Consider the following 27,112-nt stretch of genomic DNA (forward strand, 5'->3'; position numbering starts at 1 on the left):
GAGTAGAGAATCTCTGCTTTAAAGGTCAAGTTCCATGTTGGCAACCAGGTGAGTCTGAAACCTTAGCCCATGCTGATAACTTCTGGCATGGTTGCCAACTTTTAACAGAAAATGCCATCAAACATTTATTTTAGGGTCTTGGCAGGCTGACTATTGTTGCATTATTGTTGTTGCATTATTACCGGTATGATTAGCCTATTCACTTGGAGTGGAGCGGTCCTTGGAGTTTCCAGCAGGAGGCGCTAGTTCTAAACACTGGGACAACTTATCCCGGCGCAGCGTTTGTGGATTCATTCGTAGAAGAAGCAAACTCCTCGCAGACAAAGGAAACTTCACAAGCAAGTCCCGTAACACACGGCACTACAGAAGGAGGTAGAACAATTACAAACGGTACATTGTGTTTCCCCACGTTATACTGACTTTCATGATAGTTTACCATTTTGATATCCCCCTTTCCTTGCAGCTTCGTGTCTTCAGTCCCAGCTGCAACATACTCGGATGAAAGGTGGGTGAAATCCTCCGCGTGTGATCTGGTGGTCACTGTCCACGTTCTGCTGTAATTGAGATAGCGGGCTAAATGTGTTCCGAACATTGAGAGCAAATTTAATTTCAATGGTTCCGAACAGTTAATATCGTCGCGCCAGATACTGTGCTAATGCCATTTCAGGTTGTCTAATTTCCAAGGTATTCAATCATCACCATGTTTTTTTAGCGCCCTGACTCGATGTCTTGAAGTCCCAGCCCAAGACGCATTCTTAAAGTATTACACCAATGGAGTACGAGGTGAGTGGAGACGAATTATTAGCCCACCCCTTGTCGTGTGACTGGAAGTCGGCTGTCTCCCTGAGAAAGAATAATTAACCCCAGAATTAACACCGCAATTGTAGTCACGTCTTTGATAGCCCATTCTACAAGTCCTGGCAGCCAATTAGAATAGGCCTATCACACACACACACACACAACAATGTAATATTTCCCATGTTTTGCAGAAAGAGGACGGTCTACTGCAGAATGTAGACATCTGCATTAAAGAGGAAGAAGATGACGCAGCTGTTGCTGATGGATACCAGTGTACTCAATCTGGTATGACACACACACACACACACACTGTGTCTACCACTTCTTCTTCTTGCTGAACAGTTTGCCAAGTCCAGATCTGACGTGTGATTGATGGATCATCACTGGGGTTTTGGCTGTGTTAGGCCCTTGGTACGCTTGCTGTAAGCTGTAAATTACACACGTAACCGCGAGCAACCGACTGCACATACTTGCTATAAAAGCAGTTGACCAACATGCACAGTACTGGCGGTATCATCCAGGGGGCAGAGAGAACAGCATTGCTATACACTCGTCTCCAAAAGAGTTGTCTCCTATCCATCTGTTTGGAATAACGGTTAATAACCTGACTTTCAATTAATCACTTGGCTTCAGAAGTCACTCGTATGAAAGCTACAACCCTCCCGAATGAAAATGTATGTACAAAAATAAATTTCATGCACCAAAGAAAGATTGACCCTTTAATGAACACAGACAGGGCAGATTTTCACAAGACAAAAGTTTTGTCGCCTATCGAACATAATGTGAAAAGGAGCAGATAAGTCACTTCAAAACACTTCAAATACGCAGATTGGGTGTCATACTTAATCACTGAATCACTCTCACCTCTCCAGAAAATCGACTTTGGCCTTAGGTGTATGTTTAGGGTCATTGTAATCATGGAAAGCAACACAATGAAAATCAATGGAGTTCAATGAGAGATGGTGACATATTCGCTATTCGTAGAGCAATACATGTTTAACTTCATGATTAAATCAATGATAAAAGCCCTCAAACACCTGCAGCATGCATGCAACTCCTCATAAGAGCTGTATCTGTACCATGTTTCACTTTATGCACCATTTCTCTTTTTTCATATTTTCTCAGCATTTGCGAGGCTGAGGGAGAAACATTAGCCCCCCGCCCATTAACTTAATTCCTGCTTGTATGCAATTCGGCAAGCCTGGTCTCCATAGGCTTCCAGATCAGTTCTTCCTTGCTGCTGCTTACATGTGTTCACATTAGGCTTCACTACTAGCACAATAGTCATAATAATACTTTTATTGTATACCCTGTATATGTATTGCATTGCATTATAGCAATGTAATAACAATTATACCATGTAACGTGCACATGCACATCCCCCGTGTAGTGGTATTCATTTTCTTGTTGGAGGTATTAAAAATGGTATTAAAAAGCATTAAATTGGGTGAGCAAAAATGTGCAGATGCCCTGAGTAGCGTCATACTCAGAGCCCCATGGTGGTGGATACACCAGAGGCCTTCGTTCAAATGAAACTTGGACTTCTCCCGGTTGGTGTGGAAGGACAGATATGTTTCCATTAGGGGTGGGCAAACATGAAAATCTTAAATCGCATTAACTCAATGGCTATTTGCCAACCTATTAGTCTAAATTATATACAGCCAATCCGGAAAGTATTCACAGCGCTTCACTTTTTTCACGTTTTATTATCTTACAGCCTTATTCCAAATGCTACAAATAAATCTGTTGTCAAAATCCTACACAAATTATTCCATTATGACGATGTGAAAAACAAGTTGTCTTGACAGTTTTGAAAGTTTATGAAAATAAAAGACAAGGAAATCATATTTACAAAAGTATTCACAGCAGTTGCTTAATACTTTGTAGAACCACCTTTGGCAGCAACTACATTCATTTTTTCATTTCGAAATGAAAAGGGATTAAAAGGGAGGTCACCGGTGTGTGTTTCAACCTTTCAGTACATTGAAATTGTACATTTTGAGTCTGCACCTGGCTAAAATAGATGGGTGTGAGTTTTGAATAAAATCCTATGGAGAGTATCTTGATCTGCTTTGCCTTCCCAATTTAGTCTTAGTCTTTGTCTAAATGACGAAAATCAATTTTAGTCTTAGTACATTTTTAGTCATTTTAGTCATTTTAGTCAACACTGTACATAATATAACTTCTCCACACACTGCTTCTCTTTTTAAAATATATCATTGACTGGACAGAATAAACCTTCTCCGCGCACTGCTTCTCTTTTTAACATGTATCACACTGTGCAGGATGAAACTTCTTCACACACTGCTTCTCTTGTTCTCTATTGTATTTAACACCAGTGTTAATTTAGTCCGTTTTTTTTTTTTAATTTAGTCTTAGTCTTAGTCACAATGACGAAAATCAATTTTAGTTTTAGTCATATTTTAGTCATTACCTTCCCAATTTAGTCTTAGACTTAGTCTAAATAGTCCAGCAGTTAACTGTCAAAATAGCCCAGAATAGTTCACTTTGGTATGCAAGCATGAAAATTGGCACAGATGTTCATTAGAATGTACTCTATCAGCTCAGGGCGTTGGCCACGCAAAAATCCAAGATGGCCGCCATTTTTCAAGATGGCCGCCATTTTTCAAGATGGCCACCGTTTTCACTTGTAAATAAGGCTAAGAATAGTTAAATTAGTGATGCAAGCATGTCATTTGGTAAAATTGTTCATTTGAATGTACTTTTTCCAAATATGGTGTTGGCCACGCAAAATCCAAGATGGCCACCATTTTTCAAGATGGCAACCCTCGCCACTCGCAAATAAGTCTAAGAATAGTTAAATTAGTGATGCAATCATGGAATTTGGCAGAAATGTGTCTTTGTATGCACTTTTTTTTAAAATGGTGTTGGATACACAAAATTCAAGATGGCTGCCATTTTTCAAGATGGCCACCCATAGAGAGAGAGAGAGAGAGAGAGAGAGAGAGAGAGAGAGAGAGAGAGAGAGAGAGAGGAGAGAGAGAGGAGAGAGAGAGAGAGGAGAGAGAGAGAGAGAGAGAGAGGAGAGAGAGGAGAGAAGAGAGAGAGAGAGCGAGAGAGAGAGGAGAGAGAGAGAGAGAGAGAGAGGAGAGAGAGAGAAGAGAGAGAAAGAGAGAGAGAGAGAGAGCACTTTCGCTCGTAAACCCCAAACAATTGGTGCCTTCTTGGCAGCCTCCAGAGCTGGTCTGTGAATGTGAGAATGAGTATGTGCTCCACAAAGGCAAAGTGCAGAAGGTATTACTAGTGGAGTCTGTAAGGGTTTTACCATTACGGAAGTGATAAAAGCACCAAACTTTGCATGGTGTGTCTTTAGGGTATTAAAGTGATATTGTCCCATTTCTGGAAATAAGTTCATATTACACCTCCCCTTGAGTTAAATAATAGGGGTTTACCATTCTCCTATACTTTCAACCGTTCTCTGGGTATGGCAGTGCAAGTTTTACCTCCAAGCTAGCAGTTAACATTGAGTCCTATGAGACCAGCTGGCGGCTAACTGGTCTCATAGGACTCAATGTTAACTGCTAGCTTGGAGGTATAATTTGCAAGGTCATACCCAGAGAACGGTTGAAAGTATAGGAGAATGGTGAAACCCTATTGTTTAACTCAAGGGGATGTGTAAAATAAGCTTATTTCTTAAAATTGGACAGTATCACTTTAGGCTGTAATTCTAGCCTAGGAGCCATCGGAAAAAAAATAATTCTACCATGTCATATACAATGTCATGTTGTGTAATGCATTACATTGTTAGTACATGACATTATACTTAGCTGACAATGTTAATATAGTCCCAAATCCAGCAGAGATGAAGCAATGGCAGTTGTAGCCTGCTTGACAGATTGATGAAACTACGTACAAAAATGTACATAGTGTGAAAGTATGTGTGATAGTGTGCATACTGTGCTTATGCTTGGCAGCAAATGTAACATTGTGAACGATTTGAGAAGATTCTTGGTTTGAACTAAAATGAGTATTTCCCACACTAAAACTATGGTAAGAATAGACTGCTGCTAATGCTCACTCAGCAGCATCTGAATGGGGAAGTGTCAGTGCAAGATGATGTCCAAGGTAGCAGGTTCTCCATCCTCTAATTTCCTTAACAGATATTTTGTATTTGTATTTGTATGAGGGTAAAGGACAGGATCTCTCCATATGTATGAAGAACCCATAAGATCACCTAATTCAACATTTTCACAAGTAGCATTGTGCACATAGTGAGTGCACTTCAGTCACCTTTAGAATGGTATTACCATTCTCCTGTACTTTCAACTGTTCTCTGGGTATGACATTGCAAATTTTACCTCCAAGCTAGCAGTTAATATATTACTCAATATACAGTACATGTAGGCCACAGTATGTCTTTAGTTCAAATTAAATGGAAAGCATTTCTAAGTAGGTGTTGAGTAAGTAGGCAGAGGTAAATTGTTTTTTTTTTCAAGTCCTCACCTAGTACTTGCGTCACAAGTTGTATTACAGTTAGCTCAATAATCATTGAGTACTTCAATTGCTACTTCACAACGGACAGCTGATGGACAACATACCATAGGTCCATAGGTCTTTGCCACCCTTACCCATAGGAGAAATATCTATATAAAACAACAGTTCGCATATGGTATATACTATAAAAGTAAATCATTACTGGTACTCATTACTCCTTTTCTTGATATGCAAGGCACACAAATAGTCTGGGAGGAAGGATAGTCTACCATAGATTGTGAGTGGTAATAGTAACACAACTCATTCCCACTACACCATTTTGCATCATATTGTACATGACCTCAGAAGGCTCCACATGTTTCAGTTCTACTATGTAGTTGTACAGTACAGTACAGTACAGTACAGTACAGTGCAGTGCAGTGCAGTGCAGTAGCATACAGTACGGTGCAGAATAGTAAAGTACAGTACAGTACAGTCGCATGCAGTACGGTGCAGTACAGTACAATAGCATACAGTACGGTGCAGTACAGTACAGTACAGTTTGGTATATCACATTACAGTACAGTACAGTACAGTACAGTACGGTGCAGTAGAGTACAGTACAGTTTGGTATATCACATTACAGTACAGTACAGTACAGTACAGTACAGTACAGTACGGTGCAGTACAGTACAGTATGGTGTATCACATTACAGTACAGTAGCATACAGTACGGTACAGTAGAGTACAGTAGGCCTACAGTAGAGTAGGGCTGGGTAAAATAATCGATTCAATCGATAATCGATCGATATCATTTAAAATTCACATAATCGATTCACAGGACACAAAATCGATTTTTTTTGCTCTTTTTCTTTTTGTTTCATTTTGGTCTATGGAAAATACCCAGTAGGTATTAGTCAATTAGGCCTAGGCCTACTTGTTACAAAATAGCAATCTGTTAACACTGTCAAGCCATAGCCCTTTGACATTTTTATATAAAAATAGGCAACAGCATCTTTTGGGGGAAATCCTTGCACCAAAAAGGGAACGGATTGAATCGATTCGTAGTGAATCAAATTGAATCGAATCGTGATTAATCGATTCAAAGCCCTAAGAATCGAAATCGAATCGATACAGGAACACAGCTGCAATACCCAGCCCTACAGTAGAGTATGGTATATCACGTACAGTACAGTACAGAACAGTACGGTCCAGTTCAGTACAGTACAGAACAGTACAGTATATCACATTACAGTACAGTACAGTACAGTACAGTAGCATACAGTACGGTGCAGTAGAGTACAGTACCGTATATAACATTACAGTACAGTACAGTACAGTATAGCAGAGTACACTACACCACAGTTCAGTAGAGTACTGTATCTTGATGACGTTTTGGCTCATTTGACAGGTGTATCCCTCCAACGTCAATGGGATTTCCACATGTTGTTGTTTAAAGTTTTTGAAAGACTTTTTGAGTGTGTGAGAGAAATAAGCCAGGCTGACATGTTTTAAACAAAGGACGTCACCCACAAATAAAAAATAATGAGCAATTAATAAATCAAGTGGTTAGGTAGCCAACATATCATCTAGGTTAAAGGCCAAAGTAGAACATAAAACAGACATGTTACCATTTTGCATGTGTCAATATACTGTATATATGGTGTATTGTATATTGATTATTCATAATTTCCTAAGCGTCACTCCATAGTACACTAGGACTTGAGATATACATATCTGAACACAAACCTGCATACATTTTAATTGTGACACTTGATATGCACATGTATTCACTTGATTGATATGAAAATTGAATACTTCAGTTGGGCTCCTAGGCTTAAATCATTGATCAAAAATTGATCATTGATCAGAAATGCTTTCTGGTGAACATTTGTGCCAAATTGCACGATTCTATCCCTAATTTAACTCTTCTTGGCCTTATTTACAAGTTGAGAGGTAGCCATCTTCAAAAAGGGCAGCCATCTTGGATTTTGAGTGGCCAATGCTCTTTTGTGAAAGAGTGCATTATAATGAACATTTGTGCCTAATTGTATGATTGTATCATTAATTTAACTATTCTTAGCCTTATTTACAAGTGAACAGGGTGGCCATCTTGAAAAATGGTGGCCATCTTGGATTTTGAGTGGCCAATGCTCTTTTGTGAAAGAGTGCATTCTAATTAACATTTATGATTGTATCATTAATTTAACTATTCTTAGCCTTATTTACAAGTGAACAGGGTGGCCATCTTGAAAATGGCGGCCATCTTGGATTTTGAGTGGCCAATGCTCTTTTGTGAAAGAGTGCATTCTAATGAACATATGTGCCGAATTGTATGATTGTATCATTAATTTAACTCTTCTTAGCCTTATTTACAAGTGAACAGGGTGGCCATCTTGAAAAATGGCCGCCATTTTGGATTTTTGCGTGGCCAACGCCCTTAGCTGAAAGAGTACATTCTAATGAACCTCTGTGCCAATTTCTATGCTTGCATACCAAAGTGAACTATTTTTGGTCTTATTTGCTCCGCTAAAATGGCATATTCAAAAAAGGGCTTTGACGAAATATTTTAGTCATAGTCATGGTTGACGAAATTAACACTGCTTAATACTTTGTAGAACCACCTTTGGCAGCAACTACATTCATTTTTTTTCATTTCGAAATGAAAAGGGATTAAAAGGGAGGTCACCGGTGTGTGTTTCAACCTTTCAGTACATTGAAATTGTACATTTTGAGTCTGCACCTGGCTAAAATAGATGGGTGTGAGTTTTGAATGAAATCCTATGGAGAGTATCTTGATCTGCTTCTGTAGTCACAGTGCATGTTGCATTTTGGGTAGGCCCAAAATTATAATCTTTCATAGGGCCCAAAATTCCTGGCGGCGCCCCTGCCCACAACCATGCTTCACTAGCCAGATGATGCACTTTTTTTTTGTAAAATTCACTTGTTTACCACCACACATGCTTAACACCATCTAAAGCAAATTTGTTTATCTTGCAGTGTTTCCCACAGAAATTTTGGAAACTATGGGGGCATCCAGGATTTTTTTTGTCGGGGGGGGGGGGGGGCTTTTCCCGCGGGCCTTTTTTTTGGTGGGGGGGGGGGGTGTATTCACGCAGTGTAAATGCAAAATGGCAAAACAATGAGTACAGTATGACATTGGTGCATGGAGAAACTATAGGCCTAGCCTACATTTCAGCCATTTATATTTTGAGAAATAAGGCTACATAATACACATGCAGGGGTCTATGTAATGAAAAAAATAATAAAACAAAATAGGAGCAGAGATAAGAATTTAAGATTACTGTGAAATTAACGCATAAACAAAAAGGGTCTAAAGGGGGATTCATACTTGGCGTGACTGGTGTAAGTCTCCTTCATACTTCACTCGCGACATCACTCGCGACCTCACTCGCGCCGTCACGTGACCCAAAATGACGTCACACGCCGTGGCACTAGCTGCCGTGTCGCGACGTCGTGCACCCAACATTTTTTGTAACATGTTGTGCGCCACTAGCGACCATGCAGGTAGACAGACAAAGCAGGAGTTGCGAAGAGAGGCTACAACTACTGTAGGCTATTACAGAATGGATCCTGCATCATTTTGAGGATAATAAAATGTCCTAGAGAGTTATTTTATCTTCTCTCTTAAATGTTTTTCAGTGAAACAATTGTTTACTTTGTTCAGAAGCACGTTGTGTTGGCGAACTATTTATAAATTCTGCTGCCAGAACAATGCCCTCACATGGTCTTGGAATGATCTGGCCATGTAGGCTACAACAAAAATATATGTTTCAATGTGGTAAGTCACAAGGCAGACGTTCAGTAGCCCTACAGCAGCCCTGTTTGGCTTTCTATTTTATACATCCGTAGAACTCACGCTGCGAGTTGGGAAAGATACTGCCGTTTCTCTCATGAACAGCAGAGGGCACTTCCGACAATGCGAGCGAAAGCCTTCTGAAGTATGAATAGTCTGTCGCAAGTGATGACGTCATTAATGGTTCTCGCGCCACACGCGACAAAATGCGCACGTGAAGTATGCAGAGCCCTTAAGAGGGTAGGCTATGCCTTTTCCCCACACACACATAGGCGTACATTCTACATGAGGGGTGCTGGTCACAGGGCCAGTTTTTCAAAATTCCTCCCATTAAAAGGGCGGAACAACATATTACACATTTATGTATGTTCACATTCATTACACATTAATTTCTTTATGCAGCCCGATGTCTCCTCTGCCTTGACAATGAAGGGCTGTCACCTAACTCATTACAACGGTAAAACAAAGCCTGGGGAGTGTTAGTAAACTCATCCCAACTGTCCCTTCTCTGAAGGTTTTTTTTATTGCTCCCAAACCCAAGTTAACTACAACAACTTGACTAGGCTTTTGATCCCTCTGTCTTTCCAGCACTTGTGGTTTTCTCTACAGGATGTATTTACTCCAGGAGGAAAATGCGAAGGAAATCGTAATTCAAATCGTTTTTAACAAAAACGGCAATCGTAAAAAGAAAAAAAGAAAAAACATTATTTTTTTTTAATTTTTTTTTTTTTTACATTTTTGGAAACTATGGCGGCCAAATTTAAACTATGGCGGGCCGCCATAGTTTCCTCAATGTATGGGAAACACTGTCTTGGTCTCATCAGACCACGCGACGTGGTTCCAGTGATCCATATCCTTGGTCTGTTAATCTCTCTTGAGACCAAGATGTAAAATTTACTTTAGATGGCTTCAAGCATGTGTGGTGGTAAACAAGTAAGTTTTACACAAAAAGTGCATCATCTGGCTAGTCAAGCATGGTTGTGGGACTGATATGGTTTGGCGATGTATGGATGCCGTCAACATTGGAAATCTGAATTACACCTAAAGAAGCATGCATGTCAACATGCACTGTGACTACAGAAGCAGATCATGATACTCTCCATAGAATTTCATTCAAAACTCACACCCATCTATTTTGGCCAGGTGCAGACTCAAAGTATACAATTTCAATGTACTGAAAGGTTGAAACACACACCGATGACCTCCCTTTTAATCCCTTTTCATTTCGAAATGAAAAAATGAATGTAATTGCTGCCAACGGTGGTTCTACAAAGTATTGAGCAAAGGCTGTGAATACTTTCGTAAATATCTTTGTAAAAATATTTCTTTGTTTTGTATTTTCATACATTTTCAAAACTGTCAAGACAACTTGTTTTTCACATGGTCATAATGGAATAATTTGTGTAGGATTTTGACAAGAGATTCATTTTTAGCATTTGGAATAAGGCTGTAAGATAATAAAATGTGAAAAAAGTGAAGCGCTGTGAATACTTTCCGGATTGACTGTAGTAGGCTATATGCCTATCCAATGTAGGCCTACTAATGAAAAAAAATATTGCATACAATATTACACTAGGACTATTTAAGATTGCAGGCTACTGAAGCTGATATATTAGAAATTAGAAACTCAAATTAGGACGGTCTACATGGGCCTACAAGAAGAAGAAAAAACTTGTCACTTAAAAAAACAGACAACAGGCAGGCGTGCGTCTGTGAGATATGTCCCGCCTTCTCTCACGGTCAAAGACTCCCACCTTCTCTCTTATCTGTCACTATTATTTAAGGTGTTTCAGCGACTAGAAACTAATTGACTGTCTGTTGGCATTGACGGCAAACATCTTTCAAAACAATGACGTTGACATGACTAACACTATCTTAAATGCTGACGAGGTTGCCGATGTCGCGAAATCATAGCCTACCATGTTGATGCAGCCTACTATGCATGCGCAGCACCATGTAGAAACCAAAACGTTGCGTGAGGAATCTCGCGGTCCGCTTTTTTATCAGGTTCTTTAGTAAGCCCGCGTGGCGTTATTGACAGCTGATAGACGGCCAGCATAACAGTACCCTTTTCATGCTGACCGGACAATAGACTTACCTTGCGAGCTGCAAAGGCGAGCCACATGCTGCTCGAGAGTTGCGCAAGGAGGACTGTAGAACTCTGTAGCCTACCGAAAATGTCCATTCAGAAGTTGACGTCCTTCTGTAGGCTATGTCTGTTTTGTTTTGCCTACTTTTCTAGACTTTCTTTTTCTCTGTCAGCAGTCACTGGAAGCAGCAACAAGCGTGCTGACGCTTTCAAAATAAGAGCCACGAAAGACGGGTCATAAAAAAAAGAAGGAAAACAAAACCCTGCTGCGTTATAGCGTTAACAAAATTGTCTGGCGATATTGACCTCACTAGTTAACGCACTGTTGACGCGTTAACGTTACCCAGCCCTAGTTTCCATGCATTTTCGCCACTGCCGGTAAAAAGCGCTTCCGTCCCGCGATGTGGCCCTAGTGTCATAGTCAGAGCTCATGGTGGTGGATACTTCAGAGGCCTGTGCTGGGTTCAATAGAAGCTGAGATAGTGTTAGGAAAGTTAATTTTGTACGTGAACTAGTTCAATTTCACAGCTCTCAGAATTAACTAGTTTGTCCATAGTTCATATTCTCCCCCCCGGAAAAAAAAGAAACAATCATTGAAAAAGCCCATATAAATGCTTCACAGATGGCCATTATTTAGGTTACTGTATGGACTGGACTTAAAGCGGGTGCGTGGATTCTGTAACGTTTTCCTGCACTGTTGCTCTCTGTCTCATGTGCAAAATTTGCCATCCTGCAACATGCCAGCAGGCAGCTTTCTCTTGTTGTTGGTGCTGCGCGCGGCGCATTTTAACTTAAATAGTGAAGCGAGAGCACTCCACACTTATTCCAAACGACCAGAAGATGGTCGGTAGAGGCGTTAATCTAAAAAGTCACCGGGAAGTCAGAAAAGTCGCACACTGCTGGCTGTTTGCTGACCGCTCTGATTTTAAGTAGAGCTATGCCTGCTGTTTGCTTGGTCCCGCCTCTTTGCACGAGATGAAAGACAGTCAGAGAGAATGGTGTCTGACACTGTCAGAGAGAATGGGTAAGACTATTAGACTCTCTGACACTGTGTTTAGTCGCGGTTTCTGCAGGAATATTAATGAAATCTGGTAACTACGGAATGAACGGAATGAAGAACTAATGAACGTGTCGTTCATGGGCTCCAGAATGAATGCGTTCATAGTTCATTCATCATATTGTAAATAGTGTACGTTCAGTTCACGTTCGCTCAAAATATGAACTCATTCATGAACTTTAGTTCATTGAACGCGTTCGGGTACATCACTGCTGAGATATGAGATCATCTTCTTTTGTTCCCCTTCAATGTTGTGTTTGTGTTCTGCCAAACAAGCCCATTTGTGCTTTTAATTGTTGTTGATCTGTTTTTGATTTGTCCTGTAGATGAAACTGACTCTGCCCCAGGAAAGACCACCTCCTCATCTGCAGACATTAAAGCTGAACCAGTACAGGTAGAGTGACTGTTCACTGTTACTGAAGTTATTATGAGACCAGTTTTATATGTAACTAGAAATGCACTCGGAGAGTGCAGACCTCCGCCAAGGAAGCCGTTTGATAGAACATTTGACAATGTTACACCCTATTTTTTCCAAGTCTTTCTGCCTTCTTCTTGTGGAGTTAGAAACGGGAATATCAAAATTCACCCTATCCCGCAATGGTGGGGGGAAAAAAATTAAATCCTGGTTCCAGATCTACACCAAATCTGCTTGTTTCACAAAGTTTCATCCAAATCCGATCATAACTTTCTGCTATCATGCTGACAGACAAACCAACGCAACCAAAAGCATAACCTCCTTGGCGGAGTTAATAAAGCGTACATTTTTAAAATGGTTGTTTGTAGATATCCAAAGATACTGCTACTGCTATTAGCCCAACACTTCTTCGATACATATACTCGTGTCGATACCATAGACTAGGGCTGCGCGGTATGGACGGTATACTATCGTGCGCGGTATTTTTTCCACCAAGGTATAGATTTTGTCCATACCGCTCTACCGCCATAGCGCATTGCGTCCTACAGATGGCAGTAGACAATGTTTTGATACACATATTCATGTCGATACCATACGCTACACTGATTCTGTTTTCCCCCTGTCCTCCATTAACCCATTGATGCTGGATGTTCCGTTGCGCAACATTGACCCTGGTGCCTGGAGCTGCATGACGCAACATTCAGGCTCCTGAGATTTTAGATATTTTTATTTAAGATTTTGGGCATGTTAGAGCTATATCAACTTATCTCGTGTTTTATGTGCTTCAGAGGCTGAGATATTTAGGTTTTTATAGGCAGACAGTACCTTTTCCCCAAAAAGGGCTTAGGCATTTAGCACCAATTTCTGCAGGTGCTTCAGGCATCAATGGGTTAAAGACAAAATACATAGTGCAAATGAAATGACCTGAGATTACATGGAGAATATTAAATAACTGAAACTGTTTGCTGAAGACCAATTCCTGTGTCCATTGTCGTCTGGTTTTAGGAAGAGGAGAAATCAGACGTGACTCCAGTCTTCAGCTCAGATGTGGCTCCAGTCGTCAGCTCAGACCTGGCTCCAGTCGTCAGTTCTGCTATGAGCCAGTTCCCTCCAGATCCACTGTCCTTGGTGAAGTGCAGGAGGTTATCAGTGCTAGTGGTCGATTGCTGTGCAAGACAAGGTCAGCTAAAAACACAAGACCACAAGAATAACACGGATGGAGAAAACCCCAAAACTGGTAAGCACTCACTCACTCACTCACTCACTCACTCACTCACTCACTCACTCACTCACTCACAGAAACATCCTGGAAGGTGTCTTGTTTCTTATTTGGTAGCAGGGTCATTCCACGCCAAATCAACAAGAGCCTGCGCACTTACGTCTGAAAAAAATCTGAAAATATTACCAAGTGTACCCGTGGTACTGAAGAGAAACACTGTAAATGTATTTGAATGAAAGATGTATACTCTCCGTGTTACAGCCAATTTTACTGGGGGAGGGGGGTGCCCATTTTGTTCACACTCTTTTTTTTTTCAAAGTTCACAAGCCCGTAGCTCAATAACTAAACCATGTAGGAAGCTCAAATTTGGCATGCTGGTACATAGATAGGATGTTGCTAAACTGTCAGTTTTGGTCTGTATGATCCTATATCGTCATAGCATTCCCTCAAAGATGATAGAAATTGTACTGAAGTTTTTGTCTGTGCTCTGTTTAGGCCTTCAGAAGACATATTTGTGCCCAACATAGCCTCTTGATTTTTTTGCCCTTGTAGAGACAAGTAGGAACACTCTCATAAAAAGCTATAAATAGAAAGGAAACCCCATCAGTGTTTGACCAGAAGACCTCACAAGTCTGACAAATCATTTTGGGTGTCATTTTCAGAGCTCCAGAACCCCTTGTGGGATTTTCCAGAGATTTTTATTTTATTTTTTCTTCACTCTCCATGAAGACTTCTTTTTAAAAATGCCAATGAGACTTGTCTTATGTGATGTTTTCTTTTTTTAATTTCCACCCTGAACATGGGCAAAATGCAAAAAGAGAGCAACATGATTTCGATAACATTTAATGTAAATACTAAATAATCAAATGCAAATTTTGCCAGGACATGATCACCCAGAGTCCCTGTGCAGGGGTGCAGGTATCCCTTTCAATTTTAATGATTTCAGGAGCGTTCAATGTGGGAGCAGGTTCGCACACCAAAAGAAACAGTAGGTCAGGCACAAAGAGTCATGTTGTTACTTTTTTTGACCAGCAGATGGCAGCGGAAGAAACGCATAGAAAACAGATTGTTCTCAATGTGCATGTTGCCCATGTTCAGGTTGGAAATTAAAAAAGAAAACATCACATAAGACAAGTCTCATTGGCATTTTTAAAAAGAAGAATTCATGGAGAATGAAGAAAAAAATAAAATAAAAATCTGTGGACAATCCCACAAGGGGTTCTGGAGCTCTGAAAATGACACCCAAAATGATTTGTCAGACTTGTGAGGTCTTCTGGTCAAACACTGATGGGGTTTCCTTTCTATTTATAGCTTTTTATGAGAGTGTTACCACTTTTCTCTACAAGGAGAACAAATCAAGAGGCTATGTTGAGCACAAATATGTCTTCTGAAGGCCTAAACAGAGCACAGACAAAAACTCCAGTACAATTTGTATCATCTTTGAGGGAATGCTATGACGATGTAGGATCATACAGACCAAAACTGACAGTTTAGCAACAAATTATTCCTATCTATGTACCAGCATGCCAAATTTGAACTTCCTACATGGTTTAGTTATTGAGCTACGGGCTTGTGAACTTTGACAAAAAAAAGAGTGTGAACAAAATGGGCACCCCCCTCCCCCAGTAAAATTGTCTGTAACACGGAAAGTATACATCTTTCATTCAAATAAATTTACAGTGTTACTCTTAAGTACCACGGGTACACTTGGTAATATTTTCAGAATTTTTTGAGACCTAAGTGCGCGGGCTCTTGTTGATTTTGGCGTGGAATGACCCAGCAACGTCCACATTGATACAGCCATGATTACCTTTTATTTAAGAATCTGTAGTTTGAATCTTGAGTAAAGTATTTATCATCCATGTACAGTTTTTAATCAGGGGGTGTATGTATATATCTGTGCAGGGATACCGAATATGAAGATTTCCAATTGTGTTGTGCTTTTGGTGCAGGAACAGGAGATGAATCCCAACCTGCTTTGTCAGCTGCCCTCCCAGAGACCACATTGAAGAAGCATCTCTGTTCTGGTGTTGACAAGAGCTTCAGTAACGTGAAAACTCTAAAAGCACACCAGCAAACCAAACAAGGGAAGACGCCTCATTGCTCTGTCATCGCAAAACCTTTCGCTACAAAGAGGTGTTTGAAGAAGCACCAGAGTATTCACACTGCAGACCAGCCCATTCAGTGCAGACAGTGTGGGAAAGGTTTTAGTACAGCAGCAGAACTTAAACAACACCAACTTACACACACCGGACAGAAACCCCATCAATGTGGAGAGTGTGGAAAATGTTTTACCCATTTGGTGCACCTCAAAGCACACCAGCGTATTCACTCTGGAGAGAGGCCATACAGCTGTGAACAGTGTGGTAAATGTTTTACACAGGCGGGGAACCTCAAAAGACACGAGCGTGTTCACTCTGGAGAGAGGCCATACAGCTGTGGTCAGTGTGGTAAATGTTTTACACTGGCAGGGAGTCTCAGAGAGCACCAGTTCATTCACACCGGACAGAAACCCCATCAATGTGGACAGTGTGGTCAAAGGTTTATACACGCGGCGCACCTCCAATCACACCAGCGTATTCACTCTGGAGAGAAGCCATACAGCTGTGAACAGTGTGGTAAATGTTTCACACAGTCGAGTATTCTCAAAGCACACCAGCGCGTTCACTCTGGAGAGAAGCCATACAGTTGTGGACAGTGTGGTAAATGTTTCACCCGGCCGAGGGGTCTCAGAGTACACCAGCTCATTCACACAGGAGAGAGGCCATACGGTTGTGCACAGTGTGGTAAATGTTTTAGAGATTCAGGGACTCTCACAAAACACCAGCTCACTCACACCGGACTGAAAGCCCATCAATGTGGACAGTGTGGGAAAAGGTTTGCACAGTCAGGTAGTCTCAGACAACACCAGCGTATGCACTCTGGAGAGAGTCCATACAGTTGTGGACAGTGTGGTAAATGTTTTACACAGGCGTGGCACCTCAAAGTACACCAGCTCATTCACACAGGAGAGAGGCCATACGGTTGTGGACAGTGTGGTAAATGTTTTACACACGCGGGGCACCTCAAAACACACCAGCGTATTCACTCTGGAGAGAAGCCATACAGCTGTGGCCAGTGTGGTAAATGTTTTACAGGATCAGGGAGTCTCAAAGTACACCAGCTCATTCATTCCGGACAGAAACCCCATCAATGTGGACAGTGCGGGAAAAGGTTTACACAGGCGGGGAGCCTCCAAGCACACCAGCGTATTCACTCTGGAGAGAAAGCCCATCAATGCCAACAGTGATGGAGGCGTTATCGGCTCCCAGAAGCACTTAAAGCAGGGTAGCCGCGCGGTCTAAAAAGTCTTAAAGTCTTCACTTTTTAATCCCCTTTTTTAGGCCTAAAAAAGGTCAAAAATATCTGTCCGATGCAGAGGTTGCGCTGGACTTTTTCATAGTCCGTCATTTTGATGGACAGGGTCGAAAAAAATCTGTCATCGCCTATTTTTTAAATTCGCCACCTGGTTTCTCAATGTGGGGGGTCGCGACCCCGCACCGAGAACAACACATGCGCAATTGCGGCCAATTGAGAGTAAACCGCTGTGAATACACCCCCTTTCACTCGACATTCATTCTCCAACTTCGAGGATGGAGTCAATTTTGCTGTCCATTTTCTCTCTCTGCCTCTCTCATTGCAATGTTTAAAAAGCTGCAGATATCTCATGACGCGCGTCTGATTCAGTGTTAAGCGCTATGGTCAGCACTTTTTTAAAAGACGCGTGCAGGGCTTTATCCAACAGCTGTCAGTCACTCGATTTGCTCTGATTAATGCACCGATTGTAATACAAAGGCGCAGTGTTAAATAATATTCGTGTTGGACTTCACATGCACGATGGAAAGGAAAGGATGGAAAGGAAAGCCGTCTTGAAGCAGAAAAGTGGCTATAGCCCAGACAGTAGATAAAGGCACTGAAGCCTACAACAGGAAGACGACCAGATTTCGCAAAACTTTGAAAAATGTCAGCGACGGTAAAGGGAACCTCTCCATACGTAGCCCCATCGGTTTATATGTTGCCTCTGGGAGCGCGGTAAAGTTGTCTGAATAAAAAATATATCGCCTATAATGGGTGAACCAGCTATCGAAATGAGAGAAGGTTAGCCGTTTCTGGCAACGTTTGCCAAGTTGTAAGTTGCGTTGCCTGGTAATATTTAGACTCTTGAATATCCGTCGTTTTTATTAGTTAATGTCCTGAAGCCGTTTTAGACCTGCGTTGCCTTTGAGTGAACGTTCTGGCTAGCAAACATGCTATTCGCATATTTGTTTTTGTTTCAAGCGACGAGTTATGAAAGACTGCTTCTATGAAGGGCGATAGAGGGACAACTTCGTCATTGGCAGAAAATCAGATAGTCGGTAAATGTAGTAGGCCTAGGTCTACACATAGTTCTGAATCTTAAAGTCGAAGTCACACGTGTATGGTGGCAACGTCTTAGTTATTTTAATTCATTATTTTGAGCAAGTGCAGAGGCGCGCGCTCTGCTGCAGCCAGCCGCACAGCCCAGCTGCGGCGCATGGTATGACAAGCAGGGTGAGAGGGAGAAAGGCAAACGATGAAATGCATATTTGCTCTAATCGATAGAGGCGTAGGCCTACTTAAACTTGTGATTTATTTATCATCACCCTGAATATTGATCCGTCAAAATGACGGACAGGCTTCAGAATTTTCCGATGGTCCGATGTCTAATATTTTAAACAAAGGTCTAAAATGTCTTTTGTCTTTTTCCCCCCAGCCGGTCTGCTTCGAAATGCAATGTAGAAAACGTGACCGTCAAACATGATCATTAATTTTGGAAAATGTGAACGAGCGTCAAATACGCAAACGACACTCGTGCATTTCGGTTCTGTTAGCGCGTGAGGCAGCTGGTCAGGGGAGGATTGTTTGTAGGCTATCTAAGAGTGGTTGAGGATATTTGTGTCACCATGGAAAATTGGGCATTTAAGCCACGGTGTGCCAAATGTATTGCGTCGTCCCGGAAGACCGAATTCTGTGGATTGATTTACCTCCACTTCGACTGACAGCCAGCAACACAAACCGTGCCCAGCGGCAAATCCAAGGGCTGAGTCGATTAAAGGATAAAGGAGCTCCGTCACTTCTGGCAGAGGTGTTCTCTGCGTCTTACAAATCATCACGGACCACCACTATAACTGCCATTATATTATTTTAACAATGCGCAAATGTCATGCCAAAACAATGAAACACGTGACGAAACTAATCATATTAGCTGTAAATAGCGTATCTATCTGTAGTCAACGTGGAAGATTTTTTTAATGAATCATAGAAACATGCTTACAGTTTGAATAAGAGCTCAACGGTGGGCTGAGAGAGGTGCCTGCGCCGTGCAGGTCTGTGACTTTCTCCATCGACGGGGAGAGTGATTGTCAATTTTTTTTTTTTTTTTTACGGCGCTAGAAATGCTAATCTCTGCTTAGCGTACTGCTAACAAGTTATGAACTTGTTAACTTTATGAAGGAGAGCAACATATCTGTGTATAAAGTCATCATTGGACTTGCCATGTTCATGTTAGGGGAGAGATGGGAGATTTGGCGACTGTGAGTGCCTGTTCACTGCTCATTTGTTGCACAGCAACCTCACCTGAAGTTTGTAGGGCTTTATAGCATACAGCAACTCTCAGTAACAGTAACATAATGTTTTAATGTGCAAGGCTTCTGTATTGTCAAAGTTATTTACAATTTGCCTACACATCTTATTTACTAATGTTTTGGCAAGTGTAGTCCTAGCATACCTTCATGGCGTATTAGGGCCTACTATGGGTTGACCGTATTTTCAGGTTGAGGGTGTTGCCTAATATGCCCCTTAGGAAAAAGTATCCCCCCCCCCCCCCCCCCGACCAATTTCACTCCAGAATTGCTGGAATATAAGACAATTATGACTTTTTCTTAAATATTTGCCACTATTATTATTTTTGCCATCCATTACAATTATCCAGGGTTCCCACTGGTGCTTGAATTCCTTGAAAATGCTTGAATTTCAATTAAGTGTTTTCAAGGTTCTGAAATTGCTTGAAATTTGTGTCAAATCAAACTCAGTAAGCCAAATAATAGAAATAAATTGTTCAGGTACATCAAAAATCTCAGGGAGTGAGATGTCAGATGGGATTTGCCATTTGACACCCTAAAATGATTAGAATGCAGGAAATTGGACATTTTTTCTGGGGGAGGACCCCCACACCCCCTGCCGGCGAGCTACTTAAGGTGCTGGAAAACTGAAATTTTGGTGCTTGGAAGTGCTTGAAAAGTGCTTGAATTTGTTCATGGAAAAGGTGTGGGAACCCTGATTATCTTTTCGTGACACCGGTGCGGCAACTGGGAATGGGAGCGGTGCTGGTCTAAATTTTCAAATTTTGTGGTCTAAAAAAGGTCTAAAATTTGATGTGGTCTGGGGACACCCTGTTAAAGGGAAGCTGTGCAGGAAATGGTCAAAAAGGGTACTGCAACTATGCTGCGAATTGAAAATGGGCTGCCTATTGCCAAATGTGATCTTTTCATGCAAGTTTACAAAGTAATAAACTAATATTTTCTAGTATGGTCCAAGTAGTCATTTTTGCAGGCTTTTTCTGGAAATTCAATATGGCGGACCATGGAGGAGATCCCCCTTTTCATGTAAAAAAGTACAATTTTTTCAGTCATAATGAATACTTAGAATTTTATGGTGGTGGTAAGTATTCATAAAAAGGTAACATTAATGAATGGGAAGCATGAATTCTGGAAATAAACAACTAAAAATCTCACACAGTGTCCCTTTAAATGACACCAGCTTACACAGACGTGAGAGAAAACCTACCAATGCACATACAGTACATGAGAGAAACCCTACCACTGCACGTGCATGAGAGAAATCATACCAATGCACATACATGAGAGAAACCCTACCACTGCACATAATGAGAGAAACAGCGTATGAAGAGTTCTTCTACCAAACTCACTCCAACAACACCATCTTAAGCACACAAGAGAGAAAGCCCATTTATGTCAACAATAGCAGTAGCTTCCTTCGTTCTTGTTCTTGGATGCTGTTTTCTAATTTTGTAGCAATTTTCACATTGATACAGCTTCACATTGATTACCTTTTGTCATCACATGATCAACGCACTTACGCCCTGTTCAAGTTTTTGCACACGACTAAACGTTTAAGTTTTTTGTGTTTTTATTCTGGTTCTTGTATTGTTTTTCTTTCATCTATAGATGGGTTTCATGTTTACAGTGAGCCTGCATATGCCAACACGGGGCAGAAAGTTCAATTGAAAACAATATAAAGCCCCGTTTCAATCTATTGTGTATTACTTTTGCTGACACCTGATATACAACACCTGATATAGAACGACACAAAATGGAGAACAAGTCATTACACCAGAAGGACTTCTATACACTCTTCTTGAAAATGGATTACTTAAAACATTACACAGTGCACCAAAACACAATTTAACACTGTTGAATTTGAGTGGTATATCCAGCTGCATTTTGCAGCTGACCAACAACTGATTGACCATACTGTTGTTAACTTTTGTCTATTCCTGTGTTCCAATCAATTGGGCCCTGGAATGTGGCATGTTTACTGTTACTTTGCTGATATCTGGAGAGCTCAGAGCGAGAGCCTCTGCTGTTGAAGGCCATTGTGCCAGGGCACAGTGTGCTCGCGCCTAACTTTCCAGATAGCAGACATATCTAGGCTGTGTGTTATCCTTAGCGATAGGTGTTTTAATGCTTCGTCACTACTGGAGACATGGAGACGACATCTTCCCTAACTAACATCATACTTGCATACGTATAACCTGCTGACAAGAGGAAGACGGTATAAAAACCGTTGCCACCATTTTGTCAGCTGTCGATCGATTTGCCTGTCATTCGCCAGAGATAGGATGCTGCCTAGATAGTGAGACGCTGTGAGACTTTGTCTGATTTTTATTTCTTTTTAACCTTTTTATTCTTCTTTTACTTTTTATTTTCTTCTTATTCTTTTTGTAATCTCACTTTTTCTATAATAAATTGTATCCTGATCGATCCTTTTAACAACGAAGTCAAGACTTATTTTATTTTTGCAAGTGAGTCGACTAAAACACAGAGTATTCAGCCTTCAAGTTTTGTTGGAAAGAGAATTTTGGAACTTTCACATTGATACAGCCATGATTACCTTTTGTCATCACATGATCAACGCTCTTACGCCCTGTTAAAGTTTTTTGCACACGACTAAACGTTTAAGTTTTTTGTGTTTTTCATTCTGGTTGTATTGTTTTTCTTTCATCTATAGATGGGTTTCATGTTTATAGTGCGCCTGCATATGCCAACACGGGGCAGAAAGTTCAATTGAAAACAATATAAAGCCCCGTTTCAATCTATTGTGTATTACTTTTGCTGACACCTGATATAGAACCTGACACAAAATGGAGGACAAGTCATTACACCAGAAGGACTTCTATACACTCTTGTTGAAAATGGATTACTTAAAACATTCCACAGTGCACCAAAACACAATTTAACACCCTGTGTTCATCACTAACCTGGAAATCCTGGAGGTGGTTTGAGTAGCATAGAAGTAACTATTGAAGGAGTTTACACATCTCTTGGCTGATGATCCATCTGCAGTGATGACAAGCCAGCTTTAGGTCTCGAGTCCCCTAAAGTTTGGGGGATATTTTAACAATTAAATGATTGAAAGTGTCAAGGTTGACTCGTACAGTAAGTTGTGGTTGCCTGGTTCTCACCGACGGTGTGTGTGTGTTGCATCCGGAGCCCCCTGGTGGAGCCGAGCTACACACACTACCGTCTGGTAGCTGCCATGGGACACCTAAGTCACGCCCTTCTAGGCCTACTTCCGAGTTGTGGGGCTGAAGCTCTCAAAATTTTGAATGGGAGTTAATGGAGTGAGTCAAGCTAAATCCTCATCCCGTTTGGCATGTGCTCCGGATTTCACATATGATGGCAGTGAATTTTAAAGGTTTGGATTTGCTCATTTTCGGCAAGCATGAAAGGTTATTTTAGCTTTTACGCAAAACTGTGTTAGACTACAACGTGCGCCTCGCATATTTCACGCGAACCAAGGCACAGCCAACCCTGCCGCTGCACAGCGGCTGAAGTGGCTGCACGTCGGACATGCGACTTCTGTTGTGTAGTCCAAATAATTACATATTTTTCCACGCACACAACTCAAAAAATTATTACCAAGTGAATTGGACAAACACGCCATTGGTTATCTTTAATTCTGAGGTACAGCATATGTAGAATCGACGGAGGAATGCGAGGTGGATCGGAAAATAGCTCTGGGGTCCGTTTCTCAAAAGCGTCTTTGCTATCGTCGTTAGCAAAGTCCTTCGTACGAGCGACTCAACTCTCTCTCGACAGCGACGCTCACCACTAAATCCAAGGGAACGGTAAGACGGTCTTAAGACGGTTAGCAACGACAAGAATCGAGAAACGGACCCCTGATCAGACCATTAAAGTCCAGTCAAAAGTTTTGGCTTTCCCAGCCCCATAAGCCATCCGGAAGGGGTGGAGACTTAGGTGCCCCATGCATTGATGAGTCACAGGCCAAAAGAGTTGTCGCCTATCCATCTGTTTGGAATAACAGCTAATAACCTGACTTTCAATTAATCACTTGGCTTCAGAAGTCACTCATATGAAAGCTACAACCCTCTCGAATGAAAATGAATGTACAAAAATAAATTTCATGCACCAAAGAAAGATTGACCCTTTAATGAACACAGACAGGGCAGATTTTGACAAGACAAAAGTTTGGTCGCCTATCGAACATAATGTGAAAATGAGCAGATAAGTCACTTCAAAACACTTCAAATACGCAGATCGGGTGTCATACTTAATCACTGATTCACTCACACCTCTCCAGAAAATCAACTTTGGCCTTAGGTGTATGTTTAGGGTCATTGTAATCATGGAAATAGGGGGTTTTGCATCTGAACTCTTCAAATGCTGTCTTAAAAAAATATCAGAATATCTATACTGGCTGCCAATGTTAACACCCAAACAGGTTGAACTGGGGCCTTATGTACAAAGACTTCTGTAGATTTCCCACTGAATCTTTGCTTAAGTGAAATCTGAACGAATGCATTTGCAATTGAAAATCTCAAATGTATCAGTGCATGCACAAACTGTTTTTCATGCTGATTCAAGTTGTATGTTTGATTTCACATAAAATGTAGTACATATGCACTTTTTCATGCTAAGTCAGTATTACTACATCTGAAAATGTCTGTGGAAAGTTACTTACGGAGCTTGAGGCCCCTGGTCTTGCCATTTGCATAGATCTGTTCATTTACCATTTACATGCATTAGATTGGTGGGATGGTTGTGACTCTGACAAAAATCGTTACTTCCATCATTTACCATATTAAAATCATAGAAATAGAAAAACACCAAGTCAACATTCTGCAACAGAACAGGGATTTATAGTAGGAGCAAGAGAAACATATGCCAGTCCTGCCCATCCAATTGGAAAATCAGCAACACTTGCCAGATATGCAACACTTGCCACACACGTGCATACTTCGCGCGCTCACACACACGCACGTGCACACACACACACACACACACACACACACACACACACACACACACACACACCATGTTGTGTTTCAATAAACATGTGCATGCTTGCACTCCTACTCATAGTCACGCGCACACACATGCACACACACATACGCTAACACTTTTATATTCATTTTATACACTGAAAGAAGAATTAAGTTGACATTTTGTCTTCATCACTGACTATAAGATAGGATCATGCAGACCAGCCTGCCGATCACAGAGGCAGATGGGGCTCTGCGCTGCATTGATCCTGCCTGGCTGCACAGAAATGGTCGGCCCTGTGGCTGTGAGGAGAGCAAGAGTGCGTCTTAATATGCGACCTTGCCTCCTCCACTGGCCTCCTCCACTTGCTTCTCGTCATGATGACATCACTGACAACAGTATTATATTTCAATATCTTGCTAAAGCTCAATTGTAGAGTCTTTTTCTCATTTGCAATTGGGATGGTGAATGAAAAACGGTCCCTCAAAAGTTGTTGTGGCTAGGCTGACAGCTAGGAAACGTTATCGTTTTCTCCACGGAGGAGGGGCCAGGAGGCGGGACTAGGAGAGAAGCGCAAGTGGAGGATGCAAGGTCGCATATTAAAATGCACTCCCTATGTGGCACCTAGATAATAGCCAGGCTGCACCCTCCTAGTGACGCAACACCTTCAAATCGAATCGTGATTGCAAGTCTATGATAATCAGGCAACTTAGATAATGCATTCTCTCTCTCTCTCTCTCTCTCTCTCTCTCTCTCTCTCTCTCTCTCTCTCTAAATCAACAAGATGTTTTTCCAAACCTGTTCCAAACGAGTAGTACAATTGTTTATGCCAGGGTTATTCAAATGGCGGCCCTGGGGCCAGATGCGGCCCTTGGACAGCAAGGTTCTGGAGCCCCATAAGCCCCTTGAAATACAGAATCGTTTTTTGGAATTTAGAGATAAAAGTATGGGTTCAGTTGTTGTGCTGAAACAGGACACAGGACAATAAAATGCAGGAAATTACATCTAAGAAATGCAAAACGTTCTGGAGGAGGACCCCCAGACCCTCCACTTCAATGAAGTCTCCCATTTTTTTTTTCATTGACAGTCAACAAACATAATACATATGTATAGTTCGGCCCCTTAACTGGGAGGAATTTGAAAAACTGGCCCTCCTTGACATTTAATTGAATACCCCTGGTTTATGCCCATGGTGCAATGTACGTGGTCATTCCACAACTCATATTACATCGACTGCTACATAATGTCATGAACAAAAAAAAGCTATAGGATTTGGGCTAATACACTTTTGACTTATTAAGGCATTTTCACACATTTTACACATTTACACATTACAGCCATTTAAGCAAATTCAGACCAGTGACTCAGTATTCTCTGTGTAAATACTCCAAACCACAACCAAGCCCCTGAAGTTACTACTGAGACCAGCGTTGTCCATATTTCCTGCTGAACGGGTTTTAAATTTCCATTTAGTAAAATTACTTTTACAATATACTCCTCCCTCTGAGCTCTTCTGGCAGTTTATTTTAGAAGGCAGACAAGTCGGGACTGGCAAAACTGTTGGTGTGTCAGAGTACAGCCATACCGAGAGGTTTACTAATTTAACATCTGACATCTCGCATCAACATGAACCATTTGAGCAACTTTCACAAGGACAATGTGGAATTGGCCATAACTGGCATTTCCATGTTCGTCTCCCAAAAATATCAATTTTTGTGTCCTTGCATTCCAGGGACCCTTTTTCACAGAGCAAGCACTTTCTTGTACATTCGGTTCCTGCAACGGTGTTTGCTACAATTTCTTTTAACATTAACTCTCGCAAAGACACAAGCCTATATGTTTATCGTCCAAGGGCTATGTTGTCTGGGATGGTGTGGATAATTGGGGTCCTTTTTGATGAAAACTGGTTGGTGTGTGCAGTGACATCTAATGAAAGAATTACTTGCATTTGCAAGCCAGATGTCATCACTGAAAAAGAGATTTACCGCCGAAGTGTCGTCAATTCGTCTCGTGTAAGTAACTGATTTTATTTATTAATTAATTTTTTAATAGGCTCGACATATAGCCTACTGCTTTTTAGAGATTAGAAGCCCGTCATGCCAGATTTTTTTTTAAAAAATAGGCCTATATAGACTATATATGATTTGTTTAAAAAAAATAATGGTATCAAAATTACATCATTCCACTTCCGGGAGATTGCCTGATGATGGTCTAGTACCAAAACGTCGTTATTAAAGAAAGAACAGCGAAATGGCCAGTGTGCGGGAGTTTCTTTAAGTTAAATCATTCCAATTCCGTCACATTCTTTTCAGTCCCTTGCTATGATTCTGCTTATTCTGATGGTGTTCTTACTAAGCAAGGTAATTGGAGTTGCCAGGGGTGTGTTCCAATATGCGACCTTGCGTCCTCCACTTGTGCTTGTGGCCTCGTACCAGGAAGTAATATGTCATGATGACATCACTGACAACAGTATTATATTTCAATATCTCGCAAAAGCTCAATTGTCAAGTCATTTTCTCATTTGTAAACTGGATGATGAATGAAGAATAGTCCCCCAAAAATTGTTTTGGCTAGGCTGACAGCTTGGAAACTTTGCTTTCTCCAGGGAGGAGGGACAAGAAGGCAGGGAGAGGCCACAAGCACAAGTGGAGGACGTAAGGTAGCATATTGGAATGCACTCCAGGAGGGACGTGGATGATC

The 27,112-nt window shown here is 41.2% G+C and overlaps 1 protein-coding gene across 2 annotated transcripts; it reads left to right on the forward strand.

The window, feature by feature from the left end:
• Nucleotides 1-145: 145 nt before the first annotated feature.
• LOC134464109 (zinc finger protein 883-like) lies at nucleotides 146-17,567 on the forward strand. 2 transcript variants are annotated; one of them, XM_063217563.1, is made up of 7 exons: nucleotides 146-372; nucleotides 464-505; nucleotides 713-783; nucleotides 990-1,083; nucleotides 12,522-12,589; nucleotides 13,616-13,847; nucleotides 15,782-17,567. In XM_063217563.1, the coding sequence occupies exons 3-7, from the start codon at nucleotides 772-774 to the stop codon at nucleotides 17,116-17,118; spliced, it is 1,743 nt and encodes a 580-aa protein (XP_063073633.1). In that variant the 5' UTR covers nucleotides 146-372; nucleotides 464-505; nucleotides 713-771; the 3' UTR covers nucleotides 17,119-17,567. The 2 variants fall into 2 exon arrangements, with proteins under 2 accessions (XP_063073633.1, XP_063073634.1); XM_063217564.1 differs by lacking the exon at nucleotides 12,522-12,589.
• The last annotated feature ends 9,545 nt before the right edge of the window (nucleotides 17,568-27,112 follow it).

Source organism: Engraulis encrasicolus, chromosome 15 (assembly GCF_034702125.1).
Source record: "Engraulis encrasicolus isolate BLACKSEA-1 chromosome 15, IST_EnEncr_1.0, whole genome shotgun sequence".
Taxonomy (NCBI): Eukaryota; Metazoa; Chordata; class Actinopteri; order Clupeiformes; family Engraulidae; genus Engraulis; species Engraulis encrasicolus.

Excerpts from the sequence above, each read along its gene's own strand:
- LOC134464109 (XM_063217563.1), top strand. Across the intron at positions 12,590-13,615 it reads TTAAAGCTGAACCAGTACAG|GAAGAGGAGAAATCAGACGT; the intron begins GTAGAGTGACTG and ends GTCTGGTTTTAG. Across the intron at positions 13,848-15,781 it reads TGGAGAAAACCCCAAAACTG|GAACAGGAGATGAATCCCAA; the intron begins GTAAGCACTCAC and ends CTTTTGGTGCAG.